Source organism: Setaria viridis, chromosome 5 (genome assembly GCF_005286985.2).
Source record: "Setaria viridis chromosome 5, Setaria_viridis_v4.0, whole genome shotgun sequence".
NCBI lineage: Eukaryota > Viridiplantae > Streptophyta > Magnoliopsida > Poales > Poaceae > Setaria > Setaria viridis.
In genome coordinates this window covers 31,196,761-31,209,927 of record NC_048267.2, presented here as the reverse complement: position 1 = coordinate 31,209,927, position 13,167 = coordinate 31,196,761, and the positions used below count along the sequence as shown (strand labels likewise).

At 42.8% G+C, this 13,167-nt stretch overlaps 1 protein-coding gene across 1 annotated transcript; it reads left to right on the top strand.

Annotated features, from left to right (window-relative positions):
- Nucleotides 1-4,424: 4,424 nt before the first annotated feature.
- LOC117856782 (uncharacterized) lies at nt 4,425-11,463 on the top strand. The gene is made up of 4 exons (XM_034739172.2): nt 4,425-4,569; nt 4,734-4,799; nt 7,240-7,407; nt 7,731-11,463. The coding sequence occupies exons 3-4, from the start codon at nt 7,353-7,355 to the stop codon at nt 11,255-11,257; spliced, it is 3,582 nt and encodes a 1,193-aa protein (XP_034595063.1). The 5' UTR covers nt 4,425-4,569; nt 4,734-4,799; nt 7,240-7,352; the 3' UTR covers nt 11,258-11,463.
- The last annotated feature ends 1,704 nt before the right edge of the window (nt 11,464-13,167 follow it).

Sequence of the window (13,167 nt, the reverse complement as noted above, 5' to 3'; positions counted from 1 at the left end):
CAATGACAATTCATCCACAACGTTTTATACATCAAAGGGGCGTTTCATAAAAAAAACATGGAAGGGGTGATGCTTATGTCATTGCATCTAGATCTCTCTCAAGTTTTTTTTATGGACACGTAAAGTTGAAAAGTGTATCCAGGCTCTCTCTAGTGACCAAAAGACTAATGAATATATTAAGATATGTAGGCAAGGTGTGTAAAAACTTGTGATTGGGTATGATATGCAAATTCCCAATGATCATGATGTATGCGTACAAGAGGGGAAGATTTAAATTCATTTTCTATTTTGAAATTGAGTTAGTTACGTCGTACTATAAAGAGAATAAGAGGATGTGCATTGATGAATCCGTGGATGTTAAAGTGCTCAAGGATCAATCTAGCTATCCATGACACGCGCGCGCGCGCACAAATACATTGAAAGGATGGTGCATAAATCATTGTAGCGAGATCTAACAGATTTCTCTGGGTTTTTTTTACGCAAATGTAAAGTCTACTCTATACACACGGTGGTCAACAGCACGTGCATCATGATCGGTCTCTAGCAGAGAGGCCATGGCCCACGGGGCAACCGACGGCGACGACGGTCGTCCACGCTGAACAGCACAACAGCTAGAAACCGATCCTACCGTGGGCTGAGACTTAATTGGGCTAGGCCTTATAGACACAAACCGAAACCTTACGGCCCACGTGCACATTTTATTTTGGGCCAGACCGCACACCACTCACTAGGACGACGTCACATGATTCTGTCATTCAGACAAATCCAGGAAAAAAAAAAGGTCGCTGATGGGTTTGTTGGAACTGGACTGGACTGGAGCGTCTCTTATGCCCTCCCTGTGCGTGCTCCCCAGCTCCGGTGGAATGTGAGTTGATCGCGCATGAACCAACTGCCAACGTTACGGAGCACATGACAGATCTCCCTGCTCTCGCCGTAGAGGGCAGTCTTGCATATATGGAGACAAAGACAAAAGGCTTCCCCGGAACAGCTAACCGATGCGGCTCTAGCGCGCATATGTGCACATGCACCTCGTACAGAGTCCAAGCATGGGCGACGGAGGCATGCACAACGGGCGCTGCAGCTAACATGCTCGCACAGTGCCATCTTGTCTCGCACCCCGTACAGACTACAGAGGCAACGGATCGGCACCCCACAGGCCACCAGGGTCACATGCTCCGTCCACGTCCCCGTTCCGTTGCAGGTGGCGAGATCGACCGATCGATCGATCAGCGCTGCCGAGATCTGAACCCCCAATCGGAATTCGGAAGGAATATTGGGTGAGGGGCAGTGTGATGCCACGCCAGTATGGATGGATCCGTTCCACACCGATTTTTATCTGTAGCTCCTCCACAGTCCGCCTCCCAAAAAGGAGTCAGCTCTCCTATATAGCTCCCAAGTTGCAATTTTTCTGCTCCAAGGAAACCAGCATCAGAGATTTTCTTTTTTCTTAAAATTCTACAACAGACAAATTCCTACGTGAGAACTGCTTCGGTACTCATCTTTTAACTTTTAGCACAAATCTTAAAGCAGCCCACCAACTAATTAATTCATTTTCTTAATTAATTTTCGCATGGGCCACAAATGGGCCTGGCCCTACCCTTGTCCAGCCCATGCTCCCCCAAACTCATGATCCATTCTCATCCGCTTTCCCGCTAGTCCGTTCCTCCGATCCCCTTCTTCGGAACCGTTTCGTTTCACATGCTGGCGAGCGCTCCACGGTGGTGGCGGCGCCATCGAGCAGTACTCCACGGAGGCAAGGCCATTCATGCCATCCACTCCCGCAGGCACCGTTTCGTTTTGCGTGTCTGGTGAGGTGAAGGCGGCCGCGGCGGCAAGTACGGCAGCAAGGTCATTCGTGCCATGGCAGGCAGCCAGCGGCTGCAGGCTGCAGCTAGTGCTCCACGACGGCACATTGCTAAATGTCATCCGAATCAGATGCAACATGACAATCTCGACCAACTCCCACGAAGAGCGAGCATGGTGCGATTGAAAGTAAACTACTGTTACCAGTGTGAAATTTCCCTGCATCTTTGTCCCATTCCAACGCTAACTTCATATACATATACTTGAGCACAAACAATGCACAAAGTGTGTGACGTCCATCAGGGCGCGGCAGGTGAGTTGAGGAGTGCGGTGCGTGATCTCGTCTGGTTTAGATGTAAAATGAAACAACACCGACGGCGGAGCCCTCAGGTCGATGGCATCGAAACAAAATAACACCGACGAAGGGGATCGAGGGGAAAGGAAGAGACGAGCAGCGAAAGTGAATGGGGATGGATCATGGTGTCGCGGGCGTGGGCTGGGGAAGGGTCATGCGAAGCCCATTTGGGACTAATATGAAATTTAATTAAGAAAATAATTAATTAATTAGTGAGTTACTTAAAGATTTGTGCTAAAACTTAAAAGAGGAGTATCGGAGCAGTTCTATGTCCAAACAACAATCTCTTTATTTTATGAGTCGTCATACTTATCAACGTTGTCTACATCAATTGCATACTTGCACGCACCGCATCATGTGGTTACATTACAAATTGTTACTATCAAGCTTAGGGGGCTTGAAAAAATAAAGGGAAAAATTAGTTCCTATCAGATGCTTGACTGCTACATGCGCTTCGTTAGGTTGCACGGATAATTCGATACTACACGGATACGTGATACTTCGATAATCCGATATGCTATTTTTCTAAGCGCCCTTTTCATATTCATCATCATGCTCCGGATACATATGCTCCAGATACATATGGTTCTCACGTTGCTCATCTGACGTACACAAAGGTATACCTGTCACTGGAGAGGGAATGGACAAACTCACTTTTGTTCACGCTCAAATCTAAAAATAATTATTATCCACTCTTTACCCTCTCCAATCCCACACATATTCAATGGATAAATTGTACCCTCCATATTTTAATAGGTATATAATTTTCTACCGATACCCTCCCTATTTAAAATGGGTGTGGATTTGGTGTGGGTATATGGATAAATCCCTATTTAAAATGGGTGTGGATTTGGTGTGGGTATATGGATAACCAGTGAGGCAGACACAGAGGGTTACAGTTTATTACTATTATACGCAGATAGCAGATGAATGCTATGGAGTCCACGGAGCTGAATCCCAAAATATTCTTTCCTGGGCAAGGCAACATGAACAAAAGCAGAGCCGCGCACCATCTGATGGACGAAAATGAAGGAGGCCGTCCTCGTCAGGCCCCAACATTGCTCCACAAACGTGACCAATGATCATGGCATTCAAAAAAGAAACATGACCAATGATTGTCTGCACAAGGAACAGAGTGGCACGGAATGCTGCCGCTCTTCATCCCACCTTCCATCGTCCTGAGAAACTAAGGGGACGTTTGGTTCCCTTTACTTATTTTTAAGCAAGTGTCACATCAATGTTTAGATACTAATTAGGAGTATTGAACGTAGGCTATTTACAAAACCCATTACATAAGTGGAGGCTAAACAGCGAGACGAACCTATTAAGCCTAATTAATCCATCATTAGCAAATGTTTACTGTAGCAACACATTGTCAAATCATGGACTAATTAGGCTTAATAGATTCGTCTCGCCGTTTAGCCTCCACTTATGTAATGGATTTTGTAAATAGTCTACGTTTAATACTCCTAATTAGTATCTAAACATTCGATGTGACGGGTGCTTAAAAATAAGCAAACTAACCAAACCAGGCCTTAAGAATCGAGCCTTTTTGAAAGGTCATTGCAATTCATAGAAAACCGTTTTATTTGTATTTATAAAAGCAGTAGAATTTGTATTCTAGAAGTGCAAGTATCCTATGACCAAGACTCGTATTTTGCTATACATTTTTTCGAAACAATTCTTATACTTTTCCCAAGTCTAAACTAGAAATCGCAAACCGTGTTTTCATAGCAAATTACTGCAAGACTACAATAGCTTAGCTTGATGAATGTGAGACCCATGCTAAAAGAGCATGGCTATTCTATATTGACCCTAGCTTATGTAGGACGGATGGTAGTGATTTTGCATATACATGGTTTGAAGAATTCTCTTTTTTGTGCGTGGAATGAAAAAATGGTTTCATGATAATTTACCAAAAATGTTTGCTATTTTCAATGCATTCTAGCGCTTCTGCAGTTGTGCTTTGCCCATGGGTCCATGAGTTACGTTTCCTATGTCCTGATGTAGAGGATCCTGGGCTCCCTAGCGTTAAGGCGGGAACGCGGACGAGACAAAAAGGCCGGCCGCGGAGCCCAGCTGGCTCCCACGCCCCGCCAGCTCGGACCCCGCCCGTCGCGGGCCCCGCATGGCAGCTGCCGCTTGCTACTCCCTGCCCCGGCCTCCGGGTGGCCGTAGCTCGTGCTCTCGCGCTTGCAATGGCGGGAGCGCTGTTTCGGTTCGGTGGCGTTCTCGTAATAAGGTATCAAAACGGGGGGCTCTCTGGGCCTCAGGCAGATGCTCCAGCGGCTTCAAAAAGAAAAGGCGAGAGTTGCTCACTTCAGAGAGCCTAGTGGAGAAGAAGCCTCTGGGGCTGGTTCTCTGCGGCCTCTGCTTGCTTCGTCGACCAGGCGATTCATCCTAGTCTTCAGGTAACTGCTCCTCTCGCGCCTTGGTCTGGTTTCATTTTCGTCTCTTCTTGTTGGGGGCGTGCTCCCTGTTTTATCTGACAGGTGACAGGTCCCTGTGATTTGACTGGTTGCAACTGTGGTGTGCAATCTTTGATCATGCTTGGTTTCTTTTTCGTTTTTCTCAGATCTTGTTTTGGGTTCAAGAAGTGGTGGGAGATAGCTGTAGAGGAGGAGGCGGCGGCACTTCGGCGGTATGTGTCTTGATTCTCCCAGTTATTTTCTCCCTCTAGTTCCTCGTTTCTCTGATCTGGGTGTGCTGCTGCTGTGATATTAATGTTCTTGCGGTAGTGGAGAAATTTCCGTATGGCTGTGTGTGTTCTTGGATGGATCGTTGTTGGGTCGTGTGCGTTCTGATGTGGCAAGGGGCAACTGACATGGAGTGATGGAGATGCTAGATTAGAATAAGCGTTAGTGCCATAAGCATCTCTCTCTGTTACTAACCTCCGTCTTTTGTTTCTTTTGTTCATTTTTTTCCTTTTCTCCCTTTCTTGATATTTGAATATATTTGCCGAGTGGTTAGCACTTATCACTTCTTAATTCTGTCTTCTTGGATTAGTTTGCTAACTGTTTCAGCACTGGCCGGGCCGGGTCCCGCGTGTCGTTACCATTCGTGTTTTTTATTGATTTTGTATGACAAAAATTCCTTCGGGCTGCTATTTCCCCTATAGGAGCATATCTAAGAGTGCCCAAAAATGGAGTCCAAAAAAACTAGTTTTGGGACCTTGCCAGAAAATATTAGGAGTAAAAAAAGCACCCTCTCCAACAGTTCCCAAAAATACTTTCCCAAAAAAATTTAAATTGTGCCACATCATCAAGAAGTGGGCCTAGGTTCCGATTTGGCCTGTTCGTTTCAGCTTATAAGCCGACTGAAAAGCTGAAACGGCTGATTTGTTGTGAGAGAAAAATACTGTTTGGTGGCTGATAAACCGGCTGAATAAGCTGAAGCGAACAGGCAGATCTTTGTACCAAAAACTAAGTTATTGGGAGTATTTTTTAGGCTCTCTTGGAGATCTCTAAGATCGCATATGCGTGCTGTTTTTCAAACACACCACGATAGTTCCAGGCCGAAAATACTACCATGTTGTACTTCTATTAGCAGAAGGCTCACATTCAGCATGGCTCACTATGGCCTACGGCCTACCCATATGCATTTCAGATATGTCTGAAGTTATGCTGCCCAAGAGGTTTGTAAATTTTGGGCACCCACTCGACTTGGCAGATGGAACTGGATTGAACTTTTTATAATGTACTCATCCAGGCATTGCAATTTAGCTTAGTCTGACTCTGGTTTTGAGATGGATATGGTTTTTTGGCATGGAAGATCAAAACATCCATGCGGCATCATCTCAAACCTTTAGTAATGACAGAGAAGAAGAATCTGCAAATATTGATGTGGTTATTTAGTACTGTTCATGTGTTTATCAGCAATCTTTGCAAAATCATCAAGACTGTCTTCTTTCTTATTACAAATCTAAGATAATGCAACATATATGGGCTTCCAAAGTGTCTTCCACAAGTACATAGTTTATTATGTACCTTAGTCTCAATATATGCCGTTAATGGGCACACTGTTGTAGTTTATAAAAAGCTTTTCCTGTCAAGCATAGTTTGCCAAGATCCAAAATGCAAAATGTAATGATTTTACAAGTGATTTGCCTTCCAGGTCGCCAACCATGGCATCATATCTGCCTATTTATCACTGAGTTACATTTCCACTTACCCAGTTTATTCCCAACGTCCAGCGATGGATTTCTGGTGCTCTAGATTTGCCATGTAATGCGGCTATAGTATAGACATGCCTCCTCTCATTTTCTTTCCAGGCTACGGCCTGTCATTTTAAAACTTACTATTACCAGCACGCCGGCATCCCCGTGGTAATATATTCAGGTGGGGACCCATCGTCTCCCCAGTGATTGCATCAAAAAAAGATGTTTTTTAAGCATGATATAATGAAATTGTCCTAAAAAATCACAATATAGCTGATGTTTGCAAAATATTCCTAGTTAGAGGGTCAAAATTGACGTTTTAGACTTTTAGGCCATAACAATTATTTGATTAATAGACCACTTACGATCCATGCTGTATATTACCGCATACAAATGAAGGAGATCATGACATAACAACGAGCCTCCAGAGAAATCATTTATTTGTAAATTTAATCAAGACCTTATAACGTAAATTATATTACTTTATAATTCGAAGTGCATATTTAGTTATAGAATATACGATCCAAGCTTGAAATATTTTCCATTCTACTTCGTCTAAGTGCAAGAGCATAAAGGTTACTGCTGCTACTAACTTAGGCTCCAAATTCTGGATATAAGCTTCACAAATTAATATTTCTGTGCACTCTGGAAATATAGCTGTACATTCAACTCCTATTTTGCAAAAGTTGGTTATATGTACCCCTTCAGAGAGAGCTTCCATCTTTTCCAATTTATACTTATTCAGCTGTTGTGCGTGCTGAGTGCAGATGATATTTTTCAGTCCTTAACTAGTTAAATAGTTTCTATTGAACAACCTGTATTTTTTATGTTGATCTTCCTTTCGATAATTTTGCTATTGTAGATGAGATATTATCCACAGGTGACTTCCCATTCACTGTCTTTGTGTTTTTTTTAACCCTTTCAGGAACAAAGCTATTCAGGATTGCAGCATCATACGACCTCAATTATGATCAATTTTGTCTGAGAAAGATTTCCTGCAATAAAAATAGCAAAGCTTGTGGATACAAGAACATCATTATGACAAAGAAACACAAAATTAGGAAGTCCAAGCATCTTTTGGAGAGCAAAAAGGGTACTGTCTGAATTCATGACTAATATTTACTCAAAGGAGTTTTTATGTTGGCACAGAGATCTCGAAGTGCAGTTTCTACACAGATGAAAACTCCTACTGATCTACTGTTGTTCCTTTTTGACATTCTTGTGGCTGATCTCAACGTGATTCTAATACCCACCGAACATGAATGATCTTATATGTTCGTATTTCACCATTAAAGTGTTTTTGACATTGCTATAATTACATTTTTCAAGAAGAATTCTAGCTTGTTCAACTAATATCTATCCTATTTCTAGCGAGACATAGTCTGAGAACAATAGTTGTTATTTTGTTTTTTTCAGATGTTGATGAGAATGTGGAGAACATTTTGCGAATGATAGGAGAAGAGAACGAGCAAATTGAGAATGAACAAGATGATTATGGAAATCCTGTCAAGAAATCAAAGCTGTCTTCCCTTGTGAAGGGCTTCCATGAGGACTATCAATACCTTCACAAGCACTACAAACAACTAGTTAGCAAACTAGAAAATGTTGGCCACCGTTCCTCTGGTTCAGATTCATCTGATTCAGACGCAGAAGGAGACAGCTCAGACAATGATGTCACTGCACCAAAAGTAGCAGTGAATGAAGAAAACGGACTAAACCATAAGCCTACTAAGCATAATAACATGGAAGCAGAGATTGAGAAGCTGAAACAAAGTACAGAAGAACAGGCCAAGGAAATATCTGATCTGAAGCAGCTAATTGATAAAGCAATCAAGGATAAAGAAGCTACAAGTTCAGAGATTGCAAATTTGTCATCTGAGTATGAAAATCTGAAATTGTTAGTTGAAACTGCAAAGAGGGAGGAAGGAGAATTGCTTAACACCTTAAAATCCAAGGAGACCGAGGTCACAACATTGTCTGGTGAGAAGCAGATTATTGAAGAAGAGAGAGATAACCTGAAGATGTTAATTGTAGACATCGAGAAGGAGAAGGAAGATATGAGGAATCAGCTGAAAGATACAATGGACAAATGCAGCCTCCTATCATCAGAAGTTGAGAAGGCCCAACAGGCTGAGAAAGAAGTGCATGCCTTGTTGGAAGAAAACCAGAAGCTGAAGAATGATAACTTGATGCTGTTGGTTGTGCATGATAACCTGAAAGCACTTCATCAGAATTTAGATGTTGAGTGCTTTCAACTGAAGGCAGCCATTGCAGAAATCACCGCTGAAAATGAATCCTTGATCACAGAAAATCATTCAGCTGAAAGAAAACTCCAGCAACTGGGGTTGGAGATAGATGGCCTGAAAGTCGAGGCCGCAGAGCTAATGAACAATCTAGACAAGGAGCGTAATAATGCAGCAGAAGAAAAAGAAAGACTAGTATCAGAAAATTCCATATACTTGAATGAGATAGAGAAGGCACAGTCTAGTATTAAAGATCTAGAAAAGGAACTGGAATCAACAAGAAATGTTATGAATAGTAATATGGCCGAGCTACAGGAGGAGAAGGATTCGGCCATGTCAGAGGTAGAGCAGCTAGAGGCTTCTTTGATGAATCTTAAGACTGAGCTAGCACAACAACTTGAGAGGATTTCAGATATGCAGAAGACTACTGAAGAACTAGAGCTGGCAAATTCTAACATGCATAATGAAATTGTAGAAGTAAAAGGACAAAAAAATGAAGCTGCTGCTTCTGTTATTAATCTTGAAAGCAATTTAGAACAACAAGTTGAACAAATTTCTGTTCTGCAGCTTACTAATGAAGACCTACAAAATAGTAACTCCAACCTGAAGATGCAACTGGAAGAGGCGAAGGTTAGTCACCATGCTGAAATTTTAGCATTACAAGATGAAAGGAACAAAATAATTTCAGATCTGCAGCAGTCTGAGGCTTCTATCAAGAATCTTAGAATTGAATTGGAGCAAGGAAAAGAGCAAATCTCAAAAATGAATCTAGCTAATGAAGATCTGAAGAACAACATTGCTATATTGGACAAGCAATTGGAGGAGGTCAGGAGCAGTTTGCATGCTGAAATTGCACAACTACAAGCAGAGAAGGGCATAGTTCTATCAGAGTTACAGGTGTCTCAGGCTTCTGTCAGAAACTTGGAGAGTGTGCTAAAAAAGCAAAGTGAGAAGATTTCAACTCTGGATCAAGCTAATGATCAGTTACAGAAAAACATATGTACCTTGACTGAGCAATCAGAACAAACCAAGGCTGAGCTGCAGAAGGAGGTTGAGGCAACACAAGAAGAGAAGGATACAACACTAACACAACTAAAGCAGTCACAGACTTCAGTACAAAATCTTGAGAATGAGGTGACACGACTGAAAGAGGATCTTTCAGTTCAGCTAGAAAGCAATTCCACCTTGGACAAGCAGTTGGAAGAAGTCAGGAGCAGTACGCATGCTGAAATTGCAGAACTACGTGCAGAGAAGGACGCAACGCTATTGGAGTTACAGACGTCTCAGGCTTCTGTCAGAAATCTTGAGATTGCCCTTCAAAACCAAAACGAGAACATTTCAACTCTACAGCAAGCTAATGATGAGTCACAGAAGATCATTTGTACTTTGACCGAGCAATCAGAACAAGCCAAGGCTGAGCTGCAGCAGGAGGTTAAGGCTACACAAGAAGAGAAGGATGCAGTGCTAACAAAGCTGAAGCAATCAGAGGATTCAGTACAAAATCTTGCGAATGAGGTGACACAGCTGAAAGATGAACTTTCAGTTCAGCTGCAAAATAATTCTACCTTGGAAAAGCAGTTGGAAGAGGCAATACTAAAAGTATCTAACCTACATGAGAATCTCGAGAAGGCTCAGGCTGAAGCAGCTTGTCAAATTGATGACATGAGTACAAAAACAAAAGATCTGGAGAAGACAATCGATCTATTGTCTTATCAAAAGACCAAGTTGGAGGAGGATCTAAAAATTATGATTGAAGCATGCACAGTAAACATGTCATTTATGACGGAATTTGAAGATAGAGTTACACAAAAAATTTCAGATCATGAGGCTGGACTTGTGGTTCTCCGCCAGAGCCTGAAAGGGGTTGCTAGCAGCTGTCAGAGGCTTCAGTATGCATATGATGAGGTGTCCTCGAGGGTCTCCCAGCTCGAGATACTTAAGAGGCTTCAGATTGAGCAGATAGGTCAACTAGAGGAGAAACACACAGAAACTTTGGAGAAACATCGACTTCTGGAAGAGGAAAATTTATCTGCAAATAAGGAGAACACAAAGCTACAAAAGGATGTCCAAGACCTTGAAGTTCAACTCCAGCTAGCCAAGCAGAAGCTTAAAGTTACCGAGGCAGAAAGCAAATGCAAAGAAGACAGCTACGCAATGGCAGTGGAGACATCACAGGCAGAGATCCATCATCTTGAACAACTGGTAAAACAATTTTCTGGGAGAGTCAACTTGCTGGAAGAAACTCTCATGCAAGTAAAAGGACATGCCGAATCAGGGGTCTCTGAATTGGCTGACAAATTGGACGAGCTAGAACCACTCTTCTGTCAGAGTTTTGCACTCTTCGTTGATCGTTCATCTGCATGTGGTGAAGAGCTTAATGTCCTGAGGAAGAAGCTACATGATCATCTTGATGAACAGAAGGAGCTTGTCAAGGAGAATGATGAGATGGCTGTCAGGTTGAGAGAGAAAGAAAAATTGGTGTCAGAAATGGTGAAGAACACAGCTGATGCAGAAGCGAAGATGGTCCAGCTCGAGAAGACGGTGGCAGAGAAAGAAGAAGAGCTAGCAGCTAGAGTGCAGGAGAAGAGAGAAGCCATTAAGCAGCTGAGCGACGCGATTGTTTACCACAAGAACTATAGCGATGATCTGGTGCGCTACATCCGCAGTCACAATCGCCCTCGCCTCCCATTCTGTCTGTAAATCTGGATATCAGTAAACGATGTAAAGGCTTCATTCTAGCTGCGAATTTTTGCAGAAAGGATAACACTGCAATTTTTTTCTTATGTATCATAAATAGGGCTGAAATACTTTCTGGAAGTAGCCATACTGAGTGGCTTGTGCATTCTCTTAGCAGAGAGGACTGCTGTAGTAATTATTTTTTTTATCCATTCCACCTTATCTTGTTACTGGAGCGATCAAATTACTATGAGACTGTGTCAAATGTTCGACAAATATTCAGGTTTGCTGTTTTCAGTCCCAACTCGCACAGGCAGGTAATATGACTGATGGGAAAGAGTCTGTGCCACACCTTTTCGTTCATGGCAAACTTCAGGATTATCTTTGCACGCTTCCTCAGTTTTGGTTTAGATTTTTCCCCTGCAAATTCACCATGCATTGTAGTTTATGTTTGCACTTTGCTCGTCTTGATGGCTAAAAGATATCTGAAAAATATATCAACAGATCCATCTTTGCTCGTGCTATGTCGAAACCTGCAGGCTGCGTTTCTATGCAGACTTCTGGTGACAATTATAGGACATTCAGTTTTGCTACCAGTAACCATCCCCTTTTTTTTTTCAAGGGTCACCTGTAATCATCATTGATGACTTATTTGTGAACTCACGCAATCTGGTTTACATACAGTGTTCCATTTTCTTTATCGGAAAAACAGTGTTCCATTTTTCTTTTGCTGTAGTAATGCTTGACTATGTGATTCCTGCTGCTAAATATGCCATCACCAAGTTTACTTGGGAGAGTTGGGAGAAGGGGTTGTGAAAAAAAAGGTTTTGTCGGAGTTGGTGCTTCCATACCTGAAATTGAGTTGGCAATGCGGTCATCGGTGGAGTGAGCATCGTGGTGGCAAACGCGCGGCGGCGAACCGGCGCGCACAGCTGCGGCCAGGGTTCTGGCTGGCGGGGGCGGAGTGCGCGTGCCGTCGCGTACTCGCCTGAAGCCCGCGATGGAGGCGGGCAGGCGGCCGCCGAGGCGCCGACGGGTGCCCCGCGCCCGTGCGCGTGCGGGCCAGGCCGCAGTTCTGCTGACACACCCACACCTGCAAGAACTGGGCTTGGGTTCATAGCCAAGACGAGCCCATAGTTGCCATCATAAGCGACAATTGCCCATATCGTTTAAAAACCATGGCCCATTTTGTACAAAAGAAAAAGAGAGTGCATGGCCCATTCCGTCTAAAAGAAACTATTGGACCATACGGTCCTCCCAAAACTGAGAACCCTGCAGTATAAAGGACGGCATGTCCCGTTTAGCAAAGTTAAGAGCAGCACAGCCACATACTACCGGAGTACTGTAGCAAAGTTTGAACGGGCCCTTTGTCCTTCGCTGCCTCTGGGATATACTGGGAGGTATTCTTTTCTTTTCCCGATTGTCACACTCACGAGCTGTACTCTTTCAAGAATTCAAATACATAAACTGCCACTATTTTCTTTAGAACTATTGATCAATCATTTTTGCTCAATGCATAAATTACTGGTTCCTACAACTATATAGGGAGAAATCACTCTTGACGTTCTCGGAAGGAAATGACGTCTAGAAAATGATTGTTTTTCACCGCCGACTAACATAGAATTTTTGGTCTATGTACCACCTAAATAGAAAATGATTGCTCTTCACCACCGACTAACCTAGAAATTTTGGTTGTGATGTATCACCTATGTTTCTAAAGTGTCCAATTGTCATGTTTATTTGACTTCTTTTTTCTAACGTGACATCATACATGATAAGTATGTATGCTCTCTTGTTTTTTCATTCTCTAACACAATATCCACATAGGTACCCTGTAATCTTTATAGCAGTTTGGATCATGTGTTCATCACATCCTTTTGTGTTGCATATTCTGGTTTCTAGTAGACTACAGTGGAAATACAATTGGAGTTGCT

Coding starts and splice junctions, on each gene's coding strand:
- LOC117856782 (XM_034739172.2), top strand. CDS start 7,353: ATGACAAAGAAACACAAAATTAGGAAGTCCAAGCATCTTTTGGAGAGC. Junction 7,408..7,730: donor TCTTTTGGAGAGCAAAAAGG/GTACTGTCTGAA, acceptor TGTTTTTTTCAG/ATGTTGATGAGAATGTGGAG.